The sequence below is a fragment of the Amblyomma mixtum genome, chromosome 6 (assembly GCF_055824585.1).
Source record: "Amblyomma mixtum isolate Tamu chromosome 6, ASM5582458v1, whole genome shotgun sequence".
In the NCBI taxonomy this organism is placed as follows: domain Eukaryota; kingdom Metazoa; phylum Arthropoda; class Arachnida; order Ixodida; family Ixodidae; genus Amblyomma; species Amblyomma mixtum.
Window position 1 is genome coordinate 102,009,701 of NC_143017.1, and position 19,497 is coordinate 102,029,197.

The following is a 19,497-nucleotide window of genomic DNA, read 5'->3' on the forward strand; positions in this document are numbered from 1 at the left end:
TGCCAAAAACAGGCGCGATGCAATTACGCTGTCGTATACGACGAACACCGGACGCCGTGCCTCGGTAGGAGTAATCATCGTACGTTCTTCTTGCGCCCACCCTTGCACGGTTATCTGTACGCTCAAACTACACGTCATCGGAGGCTGCCTGTCGGGAAGGCGGAAAAGCAAGACTAACGCGGTTGTCGACCAAGTGCCTAAGATTTTTGCTCACGACCTGCTGAATGCGCAGCTCCTTTGGGGGCTCCCAGTGCGCAGAATTCGTCGCGTAACTTCTCCGTAAGGATGAGCTTCTGCTCTTGTGTTTTTAAAAACGCTTCCAAATCTTGCCCATTTTTTAGAAAGCAAGACGATAAACATTCCCCCATAAAAAGTTTAGAAAATGTTTGTAACCTCCTATGTGAGCAGAACTGTGACATCACCAAACTGTACAAAAAATGGCGAGGGCATTTTGCCAACTAAAAGAGGCGAAAGCCGAGGACACTATGCCGTGACGACTTCCGGTGGATGTGACGTCACACCGTTCCCGTGGTTATATCGACGTCCGTGATATTTCGATGGGATTTTGACATTTTTCACTGTATTTAATTAACTAATCACTGTACAGTCATAAAACGTGGCTTCTAGATTCATTTTTTTCCTCCTCTATCTGAAGCAACCATTGGTTTTCTCCTATCCTTTTTAGTTCTCGAGTTAACACGAGTTAAACGCTGCCAAAGATGTGATATCCTCCGCTAACAGACGACAGTATGAGCCATTAAAGGCTTTCGCCTTAAAACAGTGCATTTGGAGCAGCCCGGAGCGCTCTATTCACTCGCTAGTGGCAGAAGCGAGAGGGGCTTTCTTCCAGTCACACGCGAGGATTTTGTATTAAGGTGTCATCACGGGGTTTTACTTGAATTGCCTGACAAATGTGTCAAATCACTGGAAGAACCATTCGCTGCGCTGAGTTGCGCTAAACACAAAGGCATGCAAGGAGAATAAAGGGAAGAGGCGCGGCCCGAAATTTCCTGGGCTCTCCTCTACGGCGTCCCTCATAGCCCGAGTCGCTTTGTTTAAACCGCCATAAACCATAAACCAAACCATATGTGTCCCCAAGTATGTATACACATATGACGTCACGGTGTTGCATCGACCGACATTTCTATGAGCGCCATAGGCTCGTGACCCCAATAACACCCGCAACGGTTTGTTCGGCGAGGAAATCGGGCATTCCGCGAATCAAGCGGCGAAGCCCATGAAAGTAAAAAAATTGAGGTCGTGCTGGAACGCGTGTTTGCAGCGTTGTATGGTGCGCAGCATTTTTTGTCCCCCGCTGTCTTTCCAAGTCTCCCCTGGAGCAATGCATTAGGCTTATCCTATGATGTGCTCAGTATCGCCACACTCTCCGTTTCACCCTGCCGTAATGGCCTGTTGGTCATAGCGTTCGATTGCACAGCCCAACGTACGTACTGGCCTGTGCAAAGCCTTATCAAAGCAGCAGCGTGGCTTGTGTGATTAGGCCTCACACGAGGAGGAAGTTATAGTTGGACTGAAGCCCTCAAGATAAAGTACATTTCTGCCCCTTCGAGGCTACCTTGAGGGTCCCTGAAGCTATTTCTAACCACGGGAACGGTGTGACGTCACATCCACCGGAAGTCGTCACGGCATAGTGTCCTCGGCTTCCGCCTCTCACCATTTTAGTTGCCAAAGTGCCCTCGCAATTTTTTGTAGAGTTTGGTGATGTCACAGTTCTGCTCATATAGGACATTACAAACATTTTCTAAACTTTTTATGGGGGAGCTATTTCTGACATGATGTTTTGTTCAGAATAATGAAGTACAATATGATGAGGCATGTCATTATGTGTCCAGTTTTGTGATGGTATCCGCAGTAGTGGAAAAATCAATTTCTGACACAGATAGTAGAATAAGACTGGAGAAGAGGTGGTTAGCCCGTACTGCTGCTGTATCGGCCATTCAGAAACTCGCATGCCAACCATTTCTTTCCAAATATAAGTTTTAAGCAACGCGCCGTCAACAGTGCAAGCTGTGTGAACGAGAGAATAATAGGTCTACTCTCATCTGCAGGAAACCACGAGTCATCTCAAATGAAAATCATTTGACACTGCATCTTACAGGCTGAGTCACCGATATTTTTGTGCCAGCGGTGAATGAACACGCTTTTTATTTTTATTTTTTTGCTTCCACTTTGGTTTACAGTGAATATGCAAACCAAGGAGGGCAGGCCAAAGGCCTTACAGAACACCTTGCTATACGACCTGCTCTCCTATGCGAAACATACCGGAGTTTGCCCAAACGTGGTCGTCTATTGTCGCCAAAAGCCCCGGAGACAATGTTCGGTCATTTATTCCGACCGTGCTCTGGCGATGTTTGAAGGTCATTTACTTCGACCGCACACGTGCTCTGGAGTCGATAGCGGGACAGTTGTTTCCACATCGTTCCAGTTTTGGGGTGTCGAGTATATTTCCTCTCTTACTTGAAAAGCGAGCGAGAGCAGAGTTACCCTTGCGAAATTGTGAAGATAGCGGACACATGTATCAACTTCCATGGCGCGAGCAATGAGGTCGTTGCTAGAAAATAACAGTTGGAACGCATCTCCATTATGGAATAATGTGGCGCGCGATTAAGTCCACGCAGTGTCAGAATAGAACCAGTAAACTCCGGTTCGTTCTCGACTGCTTCGGTAAGCAAAAGAAATAAAGAAAAAAAAAGACATCGAAGCGTTATCATAGTCGAAGAGATGAGAGCCCTTATGGAAGCTTGGAAACGAAGGTAATGGGCTTTTATCTCCGCTCTGCAGCTAGAGTCAAGGGCTCTTTAAGCAGGACGTCGCTGTCCGCATTCAGAGAGCTTGATCTCGTGTGTTTGCGCCTAGTACTAGAACACAATTAGAAACGTTTGACGCGATAAAGCAATGAGCTGTAGGGCTGCCTCGGCGTTCCTGCTTCGAGGAACGATCGCGTGGACATCATACGCCTGAACGGAGAAGCCTAGCTGTGCGATGCTCTGCAGCAACGGGATGATCCAGCGAAAAAGAACATTTGCGTAGATACCGCCTCTGTACCCAGCGAAACGCGCAACTAAGCACGAGATAAGATAAACGCGAAGCAAACCATCGACTAGATATAGGGTTTCGAAGCTTGAAGAGGTGCGCTAGCGGTGCGGCCGATTTTGTGCTGCTAGGAACTTTGACTTGTAGCTCAGAATGGTGCCGCTGCTCAGAAGTATCTGCTAAACACGGCAGATACAAACAACGTTTAGGGTTGGCGCAACTGTCGCAATTCAAGTGATAACCAGCGTTACAAGTGGGGACAGGGAGAGAGCGAGAAAGAGAGGAAGAAAGAAAGAAAGGAAAAAGGAAAGAAAGGAAGAGGAAGAAAGAAGGAAAGATAGAAGGAAAGAAAGAAAGAAAGAAAGAAAGAAAGAAGGGAAGAAAGGAAGAGGAAGAAAGAAGGAAAGATAGAAGGAAAGAAAGAAAGAAAGAAAGAAAGAAAGAAAGAAAGAAAGAAAGAAAGAAAGGAAGAAAGGAAGAAAGAAAGAAAGAAAAGAAAGAAAGAAAGAGCAATAACAGGATGTGAACATCCCAGGCCCGTATCAAATACGGTGACCGTATTCAACAGATGCAAGGGGTCAGGAAAACTGAAGGAGTGTTTAAATATGTTGATTTTTAAGGCAGTTTGTGATTTGTAATGAGGCGAATAATATGCAGTTAGAAAAGGACGCAAAAAACAGATAGCCTCTTGTCTTTTGTTTTCTTTTGACTGTATTTCACTGCGCATTTTGATTCTTCCAAAATGAATGAATACGGGAAGTGTGTGATTAAATGAAATCTGTTTATTTGGATGGGTGTGGGAGATGCAGGAAACGATTCTTGCCAGCTGCTTCACAAGGGCTATTCGTTAAACGAGTGATGAAAAATTTGATTCGTGCAATAAAAAAAAATGACAGAAAATTGCCTGCGACGTTAGAGAACTAAAAGCACGGGGTCGCCCTACAATGAATGTATAAAACCGCATGTTTTGGCTCAAACCTGACTTTTCTGACGGTAATTAATTGCGAACGTGCTAAAAAAAATTCAGTACAAGAATCTGTTCGAAATGTCATGTTCTGAGCAAAATCGGAGGCCCTGTGCAAAAGCAGGAAAATTTGCACGTGCCTCGGCGAATAGAATGCAAGAAGTCTAAGTCAGCGAGTTCCAGAGGAAAATTATCGAAGTCTGCTTGCATTATAGCACAAAGTTTGTTACTGTCGTTTTAGAGCTGACGCAATCGCTTCGCAAGCACTGCTCGCAGCCCTGGCGGCGATGTTTGCGAAGTTTCTCGCAAGCTGATCGTCGCGAGAGAGCGCGTGGATACAAGTGCTGCAGCCCCCACTCCACCGCGGCGGCAGCGGGATCCAGAGACTCGAGCAGGGCCTGCCCGCGAGTATTAGGAAAGGCTATATCTTATCGCCGAGGAATGTGTCGCATATAAGGTGCGGGCATCCCTCGCGGCGCTCCTTTCAGCCGGCAGGCCATCGGAGCGGCGCTCCCTCGTCGCGGCGACCGTGGGCGGTGCGTGCTGCTGCCGCTGCCGATCCGCTCACCCGTGTCGACATGAAGTACGCGGCGGAACCCAGGAAGAGGCTCGGTGAACTATTTTGCCTTTGTCACCTTGTTAAACCTGCTGATAACGGCCGCGGATTGTTGTGGTCATGAGTGACAGCGAGAAGCAGCTCTGCTGTTAACGGAAGTTGTGGAACGCTCGACGCGGAGGAGTTAACGAGTCCATCCCCGCAGCCACCTTCGTCTCCCAGCTCCCAAAATGTTGGCGTCCTGGAAATCTTGCTTGGATTCCCTTTGGGGGAAATTCTGTCTGGGGTGAGAGGGCATGTGCATAGTGCGTGAGCTTTGTTAGGATGGCCATCATTGTGTGCGATGGTAGGGACTTTGCCACATGTTGGATGGTTTGCATCAGTCGGTGTTGTCGCCGTATTGATTTAAAAAACGGTATTGCAGGAATTGAACGAGCTTGTGGTACTTCTGGAGAAGGGCGACATTGACTGTGGTGAGGCTTTGTGGAGTGTAGCGCAGAGCACTGCTACCTGCGCTAGAATTTCTGTAGACGCTGCCGCCTTTGTGCAATTGTTGCCGCATCACTCCGACATTGTTTACGTGAATTCTTGAAGTTCCCGGATAAGCAGTCTTGGAGAAGTATCAAGGAAGTTCGGAGCGCTGTACATGAATTTCCCGGTGGGTGCTTCTTGGCTGCTTGGTCGGGCTGGCTCGCTGACGATGGACACTTGCCGTCACGATGGTGTTCTGCCTTGATTACTTTATCGCGTTAGTAGCTCTATGCTGCAGCAGTGTGAAGTAGCCGGAGCTCGAGGCACTAGCACCGTGTTGTGGAGCTGGTTCTAGGCTCCGGCTATCGAATCCTGTTCTTGTCAATGCAGGCACGGCGCGAGCTCGACAAACGCTATTTAAACTGCTCTAAACCGCTACGGGCAATGTGGACAACGGATAACCGGTGGCTCACCGGGGAAGGAAACTTGTTTCCAAGGCGATAAAAACTTGGAAGGAAGAAAGACACATGGACAGATGATATTTGGTAAATTTGTGGTGATAGTCTGAGTGCAGCAGGCTTGAGGCGAGGCGATTTGCAACTTTGGGCGCAGAAAAACACAAGGAAAAAGCCAGACAACAGCGCTTATCCTGTGCTATCTGAATTTGTCCTTGTTTTCATCACCCAAAGCATTGTCAAACCAACTAGCCCAGCTTACTAATTGTAGGTCACGGGGAGATGCACTTTGATGACGGTTGGCTGCCTTTCGGTTAGCAACTGTGAAGGACAGTTGCACACGTTTTCGTTGGTGCGCTTCTCTAGGACGACACCCTAGCGTTGGTGAGAGGGAAAACTGGGAGCCTGAGCGATTGGGTGTTTCTCACTGCGACCAGGACGCTGAGCCTGGAGTGCACGCGGTTTAGCAGGAATTACTTCAGGCGTTTTTCTGCACCGCGCTTGGAATTGTTTGGGTTTGGAGTACACGCTCATTATAAACCCTTATTGCCGTCGGAAACAACTCGGACAGGCAATCTGTTCCTCGCTATACTGAAGCATTTCTGAGGGAAACCTTGCATAGCGCTTCCCCGATTGGCGAGAACACTGTGCTGTTCCGCATGCGATGGGCTGTCACCTCCCGCTCTGAGTTAAGCATGGAGATAGGTGCAGAAATATTTGTGCATTACGGCTGGGATACGGTCTCATATTTGACAGGAGATAATACTAAAGAAACCTAAGTTGATATTATCAATGTGTAACCGAGAAGCACGCCTTAATGTGAACTCGTTTGAATGATGGACACACGACTTGGCTCATACTTAGCGTGAAGACGAGAAATGGTTAAACCGGCTCTTAACAAGCAGAAAAGTAGGTTTCACCGCGATCCAGGAGCGTGGCTACAGGCTCCTCATCTCGAACTTTCTGCGCGTTTATATCGCTTCGCAATGAAACACCTTTTCTCCGCGTTAATAGCTGGTTTAACCATTTCTAGCGCTCGCGCTACGACGCATGACCTCAAAACGGACCTTTGCGTACGGTTAAACATGCCCTTGACTTTCCATAAAGCACACCCTTCTCTTGAAATGCATGTTCACGCTCTGTCCCTCACACCATGATGTCCACTTCACCTCACTTTATTACCTTAAAGACCCCACTTTGGGGGTATTGCATAAGGGGTGGGAGTACAAATGTTGGTTGAATATGATTGCCTACATGATATTTATGAAGTGCATATTTAAACTGTTAACAAAACTTGTTGGGCAGGTGATGGGATCAATATTGTAGGGAAGGCCATTCCAGTCTTTTGCAGTGCGAAGAAAAAATGATGCAGAAAAAGTGACGGTGCGTCCGCGTTGGCAAGAAACTTGTAGTGGATGGCCGGTGCGATTACAGATTTCATTTCGGGCACGTGTGGCGCCCACCATTATTTTGAATGTAATTCCTGAACTTTTGAGCCTATCTGGGCAAGTGATGATTTTTTACCCCGGAATACGCAAGTAATGATTCGTGCGGGGAGACCAGGGCGGAGCGCCGCCGACCACTGCGCGTGCCCGACTCACTGGAGATATGCAAAAGAAAAAAGTCTCGCATAAGGCGGTCACCCGAGATTGCACGCTCCCGAATAACATCCTTATCTAGCGTGTTCCCGCGCTCCCGGTGTGGAGCGATGTTCTTTCGAGTCACCTGAGGGGGCTGCCGCTCCTCGAAAGCGTAGCAGCAAGGCGCACTCCTCGAGCCACTTGTGCCTGATGAGCCTCCTGGCGATAGCGTTCTTCGGCCGGTGCGTTGTTCTTCTGCGCCGTCCCGGCGGGATGAGGAGAGAAACTCGCCGCGTTACGAGACACTCAACATGCACTACGAGGGCGATAGCGCTTTTCTCTTCTGTCGTTTACCGATTATCGTATTTGCCTCTTGCACAGCACTTTGCGCACGTTTTGCGAACATCGGACATCCGCTGGACAAGAGGCTGCAGTGGCCTTGCTCGCTGCACTCTGCTTATCAACCTTCCTTCTTTTACATTGGCCAATATGCGCGTCCCCCCCCCCCCCCCCCCCTCCATGTGTGCAGCTTTCTCTGGGGGTAGCAACATGGCGGCCACGGCGCTGAGCACTTCGAGGGAATGTAGAAAGGCGGGAGGCACTGCATCCCATATCACTGGTCGATTGCCACATACCGCCTGCGCACTGCAATTTTAGTGTCTGTTAAGGGCTTCGAAACTGATCCAGAGGTGTCAGTTTGCTCTGCAACACTTGTAACCGCCGTCGTACTACCAGTCTTAACACCTGAAACTACCCTTCGATTTCGACTGATCCGCAATGCGTGATGTCTTTTTTCTGGCCATAAGTGAAGAAGTCACTGACGTGCTCTTCTGTCCTTTCCCTCCGTGTGCGCAGAGTCTATGTCCAAGGAGCTGGACTCGAAGACCCTATGCCAGCTCCAGTCGAGCCCCTCCCTGGCCGGCAGCGTTGCTGGCCTCGGATCGGCGGCCACCATTTCCACGGTGGCAGCAGCGGCGGCGGCACCGCACGGCCCGCCCAGCGGCCTGCCTTCGCCCACGGACAACGGCCCGGCAATGCCGCCTGGAGCCCCACCATCAGGTATTCCACCTCCTCTGGTGCGGTCCAAGCGGTGAGCGCAGCAGCTGTCTCCTTCCAACCTAAAACCTGGAACAGTTTCTCAGAACTGCAAGGGAAAGAGGCGGCACGGTGTACTGTCAAGCGTACTAAATAGAGTGTACTTACGAAGAGTGCCACTTGCTAAAAGTGCACTCTAGCAGAGCTGAAAGGCTTAACATAAGTGCGCTGGCCGAAGTGTGCACTCAGGCCGGGGTGCGTTCACAGAACACACTGTAATTAAGGGACCCACCAGCAGCGACTTCCAAGACAAAACAGGGATAGTGCATAGAAAAGCAGTCACAAGTTTATTTTATCTGCTAAAACACTGTTTTTGAGAAAAAAAATATTGCTTCGTCGTGGCTATAAGCGAAGCAACGCAGCAAAGGAAGGCAATCAGATTTATAGTTCACTATGCTCACATTCAACTACTCATCACGCGGCCATCTTGTTAGTTGTCAAAATTCTCGATAGTCTTGGCTGGCCTTGGCTTTTCTTGTTTGTTTTTTTCATTGTTAAACAGCTCGTTTTATGCGCGCTGTCATGTCAAACGATCAAGTTTTAAGAGTTTTTTTTTTCTTTTTCCATCGACCTCTTCAAAAATTTAGCTCGTTTTCTGTTGCTATCTTTTTTTTACTACGAAGGCACTTTGCTTTCCCGTTTAGCACTGCGTAGCCTAAGGGGTCACTCGGGATGCCGAAGCGCACTCCCTGTAAGTGTACTTAACTTGCGCGCTTGACAGCGGTATTACAGAACGCTTCAACAATTGCAGCAATATCGAAAAATGTGAACTTCGTATCTGGTTTCTCTGCTGTTTGGCCTGCCACGAGGGTTATACTTCTAAAGCATAGCTGCGCCTCCAGTCACCCCACTCTGCGCAGAATAAATTAGTGCAATAGTGCGTTTTTACAACTTTAAATATATCGCAAGGAAATGTTTGATATTAGGCGCGTGCGAAAATCAGCAAATCCACTCAAGGAGGTTTGCTTCGAGAAAGTCGCATTCAAATCAAATCAGTTTATTTCCCATCTCTCAATACAGATGTAGTGGTTGTAAAAATAAAGATGGCCGTGGGCAGCTACACCAGTCTACAAACGTACATTCATACGACTGAATCCACGATAGAGCGTCAGGCTGGGCGGTTGGTTTTCCACTTAGGGACGGATGGGTTGAGCCGGTATAGGAGAAATGAGGTTCGTCAGAGCGTTAAGTTAGGCTATCATGGTTACCCATTGTCTCTTCACTTCCGTACATCCCGTTTATTGCGTTAAATGTCTGGAAATGAATCCACTATTTCAGCCGATTACTAAGCAAACAAAACACGATGTTTGCATTTCCTGGCATTTCTGCAGTGGATAGAGTCATTTCCCCCTCCAGGTCTTAAGCAACTATACGAAGCGAATACGTTGGCACAAGCGAGCTTTTTTTTTGTCCGACCCTCAGTGCAGTGGGCCACAGTGAAATGTGTAACGTCTCGCGAGAGGTCCTACTTTCTTTCTCTGGCCTCCTTCCCCAATATATCTTTTTCTCTTGTTCCAACGCGCAGTAACCAATAAAATTTGCGCGTGGTTGACTTTCCTGCTTTTCCTTTCCCTCGCCTTCTTACAAGTCGCTGAACTTCATGCAGTGACACTTGCACTCGGAGTGTTCTTGAGCTGCTCCGTTCGGAACTGTTGTGGTACAAGTCAGAAAGAAATCAATGTACAGCCTGCTTCAGCAGCATTTTTTATCAATTTTATTGCTATAGAGATTGTCATGGCAAAAATAAGTAAACTTCATGCTCGATAAAAAGATATCTAAGCTCAGCTGTCGTACTGAAGTGATCACTAAGAGTAATTTTTTTCTGGTCCTTGTTGTAACTTATGAGGCTGGTCGAGCACCTTTCCGCTGACACAGCTCCTCACACCCATAAAAGACAAGGACAGCCTTACCGGGATAGAACAAAGGCGTCAGCTGGCAAAGCCATGGAACATGAGTTGTTCGAGAATCCGACATTCGCGCGGCGGTTCACTCTTTCTTTCCAGCGACGGTGGTGTCCATGATGGCGGCCTCTGCGGCAGCCGCGGACGAGGAAGTGGACGACGGAGCCCTGGACCCCGAGGAGTTCTACGCCGCCATCCCGGAACCCCCGGACGGCGGCTGGGGCTGGATGATCGTGGCCGCCTCCTTCCTCTGCAACATGGTGGTCGACGGCATCGCCTACACCTTCGGAATATTCTTCCCCGAGTTTGTGGACCACTTCAAAGCGCCCAAGGGAACCGTCGCCTGGGTTGGGTCGCTGCTGTCGGGATGCTACCTGAGCGCCGGTGCGTAAATGATGATGACGACGACGTCCTCAGGCTTAATGGCACATACCCACGGCGGGGGATTGGCCAGGGTGCACAGCGGATACAAACGCACTCATGTACAAGGAGTGGAGTATTTTGATAATTTTGGGACTTGGAGCGTACCTCGCTCCTTAGCCCTCCTTCGTCAAGAACTCATCAGGCTTGCGAGCGTAATAGCCACTGCGCCCAGCAATAGGTGTCGGCATCCTAGGTAAAGCCTTTCTCGAGAGTTTAGAGCCCATTAGGCTTGCATGTAAAGCGTGTAGTAGCGCTCTTAGTCCTAACTTTCGATGGGATGAGGACAGCAGTTCTTTCAAAAGATTTGGAACGCTGCGTATGCGTAACGAGCCACACGAAGTGGCCTAGAAGCAAACCTCACGGGGCTCTAAACTTTTGACAAACGCTGTTCGTTTGAGGAATAAGCAGCTATGTTCTGGAGATCTGCTTACATCATTTTGCAAACACACTTGAAACTGACTGTGCAACCGAGGTGTTCGTTGTCGTACAATGCGCCCAGCGGTGTTCAAGGAATCCCTACTAGTAACCGCTGAAAACCAGCCATAATTAATTACCTTGCCATATTACTGCCTCACAATCGAATTGTCTGTGGACGCCAATGAGCTAGACTGCATTACATATAACTAACTCTCTTAGACATGCTATAGAACATGAAATTATAAATCCGCTTGTGCGCGTACTGTTGTTACTGCGTAATCGTAAAGAAAAAAAAACCGTGTTTAGCTTTTTCACGACTGATGGTCAGAGTTGTTGACCGGACGTAAGTGAACGATGCAGATTGTAGTGTTTGGCAAATATGCTGTCAAGTGGTTTTAAGCTTTTAAAAACCTTAGGAATTGGAAATGGCGGGTGAAAAATGAATACAGTGGACATTTCTGCAGTTACGCCACCTAGGCTGAATTAGTTGACGCTATGTTTCTTTTTTTTTTCTGCGCAAGGTCATGCATTGTCTTTCCATTGGCAAAGTTAAGTAATCAAGCGCTCGGCTGACAGGGAAGCTGTGCTTCATTTAACTGTGAAATGAGAGAAATCATGCTTTGCAGCCGTACTTTTTCATAAGTCTGCTTCGTCACAAGCGCGCCTAGAGTTGCCGCGATACCCGTGTTTATAATTTGCTTCTCATTTTAGGCCCCTTGGTGAGCGCCTTGACAAACCGATATGGCTGCCGGGCGGTGTGCATGGGCGGCAGCGTGGTGGCATGCATCGCATTCTTGCTCAGTACCATCGTGCAAGACGTCGGAAGCCTAATGGTCACATTTGGAGTCATGGCCGGTAAGAGAAACATGTCAAACTACGATTCACCGAATTAGTTATGTTTCAACTTTATGCTTGAAGAAAGGGCGAATACTATCCGAATTTTTTTAAGCGTCTGGGCAGAAAAAGAATTCTTGAGTTACGCATGTGAACAGGACAAGGCGTTCAGTTCAGATGGTTATGAATACGACCAACAAGGCATATGTCCGCCTGGCTCATGGCCGCTAATTGATGGTGTACCCTCAATACCCATAAGGAGCTCTACTTAGACCCTCGAGAATCGCGATGTCGTTAACATTTTTGACAGCACAGTGACTCTAAACAATCACATTCGCTTGATGTACGTGCAAGGAAAAATGCGTGTCAGTACGATTTGATGCTAAGTAATGAGCTAAGAGTGACTGCCGCTGCATATAATGCGTGCAAAATGCTGTGTTGTGCAGGTCTGGATGTTCTGTTGCAGGTCTCGGCTTCGGTCTCATCTACCTTCCAGCCATCGTAAGCGTGAACCAATACTTCTCCAAGAAGCGTGCACTGGCTACAGGGATCGCCGTCTGCGGCTCCGGCATGGGCGCGTTCGTGTTTGCCCCTTTCTGCCAGTACCTGCTCACCATCTTCAGCTGGAAAGGGGCGCTCATGATCCTGGCCGGCCTGTCGCTCAACTGCGCCGTGTTTGGCGCCCTCATGCGGCCCCTCCTCGCCTCGGACAACCCGCAGACGAAGCCGCTCCTGCAGCGGATCTGGGAGGAGAAAGAGCGACAGCGGCAGGACTCGCTCTGCAACAGCCAGTTCTTCTTGGTGCAGCACGCAGACGGCACCATCGAGAAGAGGCAGAAGCTGTTACTCAACACCGAGCCGGGCGTCCACTCGACCTTGTACCTCGACCAGTGGGGAAAGTCGCCCATGGACACTCCGGTCATCACGCTGTCCCCGATCCAGGAGGCCCGGCCGTCCCGCATGGGCTCCAAGGAAGACCAGAACGATGATTCCGGGGACTCTGCAAAGGAGAACGACGCCAAGAAAAAGTCGCCTCAGCAGCAGCAGCAGACAGCTCCTGCCGAACCAGCAAAGGAGGCAGTGACGCAGGCCGACGACGAAAAGACCGCTACGGAGACAACGCAGATGATACCCTCCGAACTGGACAGCCAGCCAGCACCCAACGGCCACGTCGCGAACGGTGGCCCCACAGCGGCGGCGCCGGCGGCCATGTCGGCCATTCAGGAGATCGTCAAACGCAAGGGCATAATGTCTTCCAGGAGCGCCACCAAGCTGTGCCTCTCCAACATCACCATGGGAACCGAAATGAGGAGGAACAGCTCGTCTCCACGCATGTCTTCGAGCGGCTACGTGTACACGGCGAATCGGCCGCACGGCCGACTCGCGACCTCTGGTGAAGTGTGGAAACGCGTGTCGCAGGAGACCGTGGCTGGCGGGCCGCGCCAGATTCAAAAAGCCAAGAAGAAGGACATTGCTCGCCCGATGTACCGCAAGGACATCTTCTACAGCGGGAGCGTGGTCAACCTTCCCGAGTACCGCCTGTCGCAGGGCGATGTCCGTTCTTACGTTGCCAGTGTTCTGACCATCCCGGCGGCAGACACGGTTCCCGCGGCCAGCGGCGTGGATCTTCCGGACGGCAAGCCCGGGGCGAGCCCATTCTGCCCGCCTTGCCTGCGACTGCCGGCCTCCATGACCGACACCCTTGCCGACATGTTAGATATGGAGTTGCTCAAAAACCCGGCCTTCGTGCTTGTCTGTGTCTCCAACATCGTTGGCATGATGGGCTTCTGCATACCGTTCATGTACATCGCCGACTCCGCCGTGCTCAACGGCATCGACAAGGACAAGGCGGCCTTCCTCCTGTCGCTCATTGGCATCACGAACATGATCGGACGTCTGATCTTTGGCTGGCTCTCCGACATGCCGCAGATCAACTGTCTGTTACTCAACAACCTCTCACTCTGCTTGAGCGGCGCCACTGTGTTCGTTATGCCCTTCTGCTACTCCTACCCGACTGCCGTGGCAACGTGCATGATCTTTGGATTAATTGTTGGTAAGTAGCATCATAGCACGCATCACACTGACATCATCACGGTTTGGGATAGTCTCCTGGCATCCGTGGGCTGCATTTTCCACACATACTGCACTGAACGAATTTGAGGCTGTTTGTTATTCGCCTGAGCATGCCAGCCTTTACCACGCTTCTAGTTCACATTTAATTTACATAGTTTTAATAATGTTTACATTATTTACAAAAAACAAGACATGAGGATATGTCCTGGGTGTGCTGGTTAGAAAATAGAGCTTACGCCAAGTCTTGTCAAAAAACGCTACAAAATCGCTTTTGGTATAGCAGCGAGCAATAATTTAAAACGGCATGGGCATCACAGTAAGACATGTCATCGGGCTAATGAAAAGGGTTACTCCTACTTCACATAACATGTCAGTGATCACTAAGTCCTGACCATGAAAGGAAAATGCTCTTTCTTTTTTTCTTTTTCAGCTGCTTATATTTTGCTGACATCAATCATCCTCGTGGAGCTCTTCGGTCTCGACAATCTGACTAACTCGTTTGGATTACTCAGCCTGTGCAGAGGAGCAGCTTGCATGGTTGGGCCTCCTCTTGCGGGTAAGCATTTGTTCTGCTGGTAGACTCAGTGTGACCACTGCTGTAAATTAAATGAGCAAGACAAACCGAAACAAGCATTTCTAGTTTATGGTTCAAGGTTCGTGACCTTAATCTTGGTCAAAGCTTTTCTGCTATGAAGCTAGGTCGTGGTCTCAAAGATGTACACACCCAACAATTCTGGACAAAAGCATCTTTGAGCTGGAAATCGTTTATGAACGCAATTTTTTCATATAATGTAAGATTTCACTGTCAAAATCAATATATCCGAGAACACCCTACGGTAGACTTGTATTTTTTTCTTTTCTATTAACGCTTTTGCTATCGTTCCGACCCTTTTAGCATCTGTAATTTACCTCTACAATCGCTCGTTCGACAGTAGGTATCAGCACACCTGTTGATTTGTCAAGTCTCTTACTATGAGACAAAGTAGTCATCGCACTTTAGTGTCGTCTTTTAATGGTGTCCCACAAGAGTGGTGCGCGCGGATTTCGCGCAATGAAAAATCACTTGAGGATACTGTTCAGTTTTAAGATACTCCTTCGAGAAGGAATGGTGTAAATATGCAAATTTTTCGAAAACAGCTTCTTCCACATTGCTAACCGTGCAGGATGCATTTTGTTTAGCATGTTTTCGAATCATATTGTTGTCTCTAAATGTATTTTATTCTTACATAATTGGTTTCGCGAAGGTGCTTCGCTTATTTTGCTGACATGCTCCGGGCACTTCTGACGTGTTTCAAGATAAGAGTTTGCTTTTTTTCCGCCGGCATGGTTGCTATTAAGTGTTTTTTTTTTTTGTAAGCTATCACAAACGTTTGCCTGTTGCTGCGCACTTTTAGTCCAATGTATGGTGTGCTAAATTCCTTTTAATTCAGCACATAGTATTTTATTTAAGAACAAGACGTTCTCAAAATTTTTCTCATTGATAAGATACAGAAGTTTACCAAAAGGGATACCGTAGGTTTGGAATGGCATTAGATACTGTACCTTGCAACGGGGGCAGAGTGGTATGAAGAGAAAAAGGGCGCAGATATATGCGCGCATGTATTCTGGTGCTTTGAAATTCCTGAACTCGTGACAACGCGTATGGATTCAGTGTGTGCTGCTCGGTCAGTGACCCCAGTAACCAAGCGCGCGTTTCCCTGCCTTGCGCTGCAGGTACACTGTTCGACATGACGGGCTCCTACGACGTTCCTTTCTTCGTCTCCGGCACCATGCTCATTGTGTCCGGCTCCATGTCCTTCTTCATCCCGTGCGTGCGCAACACGGCCGTCAAGCCGGAGCCGATGCCGGACATCGCCTCGCCGCTCGAAGAGATCCCGGAGGAGGACGACGTGCCCGAGGAGGATGAGGAAAACGTCGAGAGCATCGTCTAAGCGCGGAGTACTCCCAATCGCGTTCACACGCTTCTTCAGTCAGCTTCCGACACCTCGGCGGCAAAGGACCGGAACAGCCGGGGACGACGAGCATCAGCGGCGAGTGGATCGAAAAAGAAAAGAAACTAGGAAAAGCCGGTGACAAGCAACACAAGACTGTTTTTGGCTCTGAGAGCAACCTGCTTCGTCGCCAGTGTCCAAGCCCCGCATTTTCTTATTTGTCGCTTCCTTCATGTTCTCTCCGCGTGCTGGAAGTCGTCTTCAGCGATGGCCTCACGTTTTGGACTCTGCTCTTCACTCTGACACCTACTACTCCAAGCGCCTCTGCGGCTCTGTGAAGAAGCCAACAGAACCAAAGCACCCCACCTTTGCCCATTCTCTACGCTGCCACTCGTTCGCCAAGGGTGGTGGCGGTGAGCTCGGACTCGTTTTGGGCGGCCAGGGGTGTCTAGCTTGGCCCAAAAAGTAGTTTTCAGTGCGCGATTGAAGAGCAGGGGTTATATTTGTCCTTGGAAGTGCGTGCGTTCTTCTTTGCTGTTCCGTGAAGTGCGCGCGCACGTGTGTCGAGGTGCCATGCTCCGATAAGGCGGACGTCGCAGAGAGGTCTCAAGTATTTGCGCGTCTCCGGGCGCTGTGCTGTCTTCAGCGGCGTTCGACCCTGCAGTTGTGTTTCACTGAGCCGACACCAGGCTATGTCTTTCGACGGCGACAAGCTAAGGTTCGCGTGGTCGAGCCTTCAACGAGCTTCAGTCGTGCGGACCAGTTAGGAAGAAAAACGACGGAATAGAGTGGAAGAAAGATAGTAGACTTTCTCAACCTGAGGCGCCGGGCGTCTGTCTTCAAAGACGGTGCGTAGCCCGCGTCTCTCGTAGGCATCGCACACGGCGTCATCGCGCTGCAGACAGTTCGGCGCGAAAGACGAGACTTTCACGAAGGCGCTGCGGGACTAAGTGCAGCGAGCGCACTGTGCGTGTGACGAGACAGTGGTGTGCTTGTTTTTTATTGTTGTTTTCTTCGGAAATCTTTTTGTTGTCTTCTGCGTTCGACCCTCCGACACACATTGGATGCGAAAAACGAAACAAAAGCGGCATCCTCGGGCTCGAATTTGTCGTCAATTAATAACGCATTCCAGAGTGCACAATGAAACTTACAGCAATGACTCCTGTGCTTAATATTAAAGAATAAGTGAAAGTTGTGAGAGGCATGCGCGTTAGACGTGTCCGCGCATGCACGCAAACACACTCATGATTGTAGTCACTACATATCTGTGATATACGCTTCCCGGTCCGACAGCTAATCGCTACGCTCTAGAGCAACAACGGCAACATGTTTGTCCGAAAGCGACGCCGCGGTCTTCTTTCCTCGTTGTAAACGTGTAGCCAAAGTTGCCATAGTGTTGTGACTGCTCTCATCTTTCGCGACGCGTCCTCCGTGTTGTGCAGGAAAAAAAAAAAACGGGCTCCGTGTTTCTTCTTTCGCATTCGGTGCCACCGGTGTCTCCCATTTTTCAGCACTAGGACCATCTTCATCCATTGTCGTCATATTTGGTGGATAGTTATCGACACAGGCCGAGAGCTGCAACTCTGTTTCTGATGAATGCTTGGGTCCTCGAAGACACATTCCAGGATGAGCGGCAACGATTACCTGCGAGAAAAAAAAAAAAGAGTCGTGGAAAGAAACCCTGGCTTTAAATATCTGCTTGAGCCTAGTGGTGATTTCTCTTCGGCCCTGCTTGCAAAGCTTAGTCTTTTCGTCCTCAGCGGGTTTAAGTTGAAAAATCTGTGTCATACGAATGGCTGGTGGTTCGCGCTGCGACGGCATTAGTCGTCTAATAGCAATGAGGTTTTCTGCGTGGGATGTGTTGTGCTGGAAGTGCAGACAATGCTGCCGCACTGATAGCGCGCCTGATTTCTGTTCACACTCACACGTGCACCCGCGCGAGACACTTGAGCAAGTCAGTAAGTTTTTTTCTACAGCGTGCCTCAAATATGCTGCTGTGACGATATTGAGACATAGAGAACTCCACTTGCAAACAACCAGAAAAATATTAAGGGTAGGACGAATATTTCAGCATTCTACAACGCCGGTCAGCATTAATCGAACCTTGTAATGATGCGTAACATGCAGTTTTCTAGACATGCGGATTCTTTCGCAAATTAACCCGTCGATGAATTAACAGATTGCTTGCGCGATATATCAAACCAGCAATTATGGAGGAAGCGCAACAAACCGCTAGCTTTCCTTCAGACATTGGTTTGGGAGCAATATTTGAGATATACACGTATTGTAGTCTGACGCAGCGCCAGCCACGGGCCATTCTAGAACCACAGCCTCGAATGCCGAAAGCAAGCACGGTAACACCCCTGCAGAGCCAATGAACGCCTGATATTCTTCAAGGAGCGAGACATGTTGCAATTTTGTTCACACCAGGATAGCTTGGATCCATGCGGGGTGTTCTTTGTGAGACGCTCGGTGGCTGACTGGAGTTTGGAGCAACTTGGGGATCAACTCTTCTAGAAGAGCCGACCCGACGGACCTTGTCGGGAACAGCCGCAGAGGAGACCGCGTATGCTTGAGCTTTTGTAGAGAGAGAGCATATACGAGCGCGAAGCGGTTCTTTTGTAATGCCTACACACATACACGCAGACTCACGTTACTGTGCGGTGCAATCAGTGCTGCTTGAGTTTAACTGCACGCGAACGATGATGATGGCCTTGACGTACTCCTTGGGTTGCGCATTTGCCGCTAGAGCCTTTGAGAACATACACACTCTGTGGCAGAACAGAGCGAACGCTGACATTCTTTTTCTCCTCAGCTCATGAGACAGAATAAAGCTGTTATTTGTTTACGCCCTACTAGATGTGCGTGAACGTGTTCTTGGAAAGGCGCCGAGCATCGCCGCATTGCAGACCTACCCCCCGAGAGACGACGCGGCGGTCTGCCGGCGCAGCGCGTACTCTGCTACTGCGAGTTCCAGGGCCTCTTTTTCTGCTCCTCCATTTCACCCCTTTCCTTACTTCTGGCGGTGTCCCTCTAGAACAAAACACGTCTTTTCACGCCTTTCTTTCAGCGACATCTTTTCCCTTTCATAGTGTTTCCCTCCCTCCTGTACTGAACATTCGAAAGGCGCTGGCACGTATGAGATTCGTTGCCAGCAGTGCTCATGCAGCGCTGTCCAAGGCATTGGCCAGTCAGGAAATCGTTCCTGTGTATAAACGTCGTCCTACTCTGCGATCACGGCCTTTGTAGTACGTCTGTCGTTACAATTTTTTCCCTGACTCGCAATGCAGTGCGACTGGACGCTCTGACGTTCCTCTCAAAAGCCACTGACGTTTCTTTCACTACTGGCGTTCCGTAGCCGGAACAGGGATGTGACTGATTTCCTGACTACGAGTCGGCGCACCGCGTGAAAAGGGCTGCAGTGTTCGAATAGACACTAGCGTCGCTCTTAGTGGCTGTGAGCCTGAGGGTTGTGGAATGGGGTTGTGGGCCTTGTTGTGACGCGGGCTCTCAGTTGCCGTCGGGACGCGGGTCCGCTGTCGCCGACCAGCCGGAGCAATGAAGAGACGGGGGGTTAAGGAGAAGCGTGAAAAAAAAGGTATATGTATTTACATATTTACAAGTAGCGAGAAGCACGATACATGACACGATGTATCTCAACAGGAAAAAGACACAGACACAGGAGACGGGAGCCCTTAAATAGAGTCTGCACAGACTCCCGCCCCTTTTCGTCCAATCAGGAG

The 19,497-nt window shown here is 49.3% G+C and overlaps 1 protein-coding gene across 11 annotated transcripts in view; it reads left to right on the top strand.

Moving 5' to 3' along the window:
* The window catches only part of LOC149339872 (uncharacterized), a 115,351-nt gene extending 96,739 nt beyond the window's left edge, over nucleotides 1–18,612 (top strand). For 4 of the 11 annotated variants that reach the window (XM_089548539.1, XM_089548543.1, XM_089548540.1 and 1 more), the window contains exons 2-7: nucleotides 7,936–8,139; nucleotides 10,179–10,460; nucleotides 11,628–11,771; nucleotides 12,217–13,803; nucleotides 14,254–14,379; nucleotides 15,537–18,612. In XM_089548539.1, coding sequence (XP_089404665.1) covers nucleotides 7,936–8,139; nucleotides 10,179–10,460; nucleotides 11,628–11,771; nucleotides 12,217–13,803; nucleotides 14,254–14,379; nucleotides 15,537–15,754 — 2,561 coding nt within the window. In that variant the 3' untranslated portion in view covers nucleotides 15,755–18,612. Of the gene's footprint in view, nucleotides 1–4,470; nucleotides 4,631–4,671; nucleotides 4,861–7,935; nucleotides 8,140–10,178; nucleotides 10,461–11,627; nucleotides 11,772–12,196; nucleotides 13,804–14,253; nucleotides 14,380–15,536 lie in introns of those variants that run through there. The other 7 variants (XM_089548548.1, XM_089548546.1, XM_089548549.1 and 4 more) reach the window with 4 other exon arrangements.
* Nucleotides 18,613–19,497: the final 885 nt, after the last annotated feature.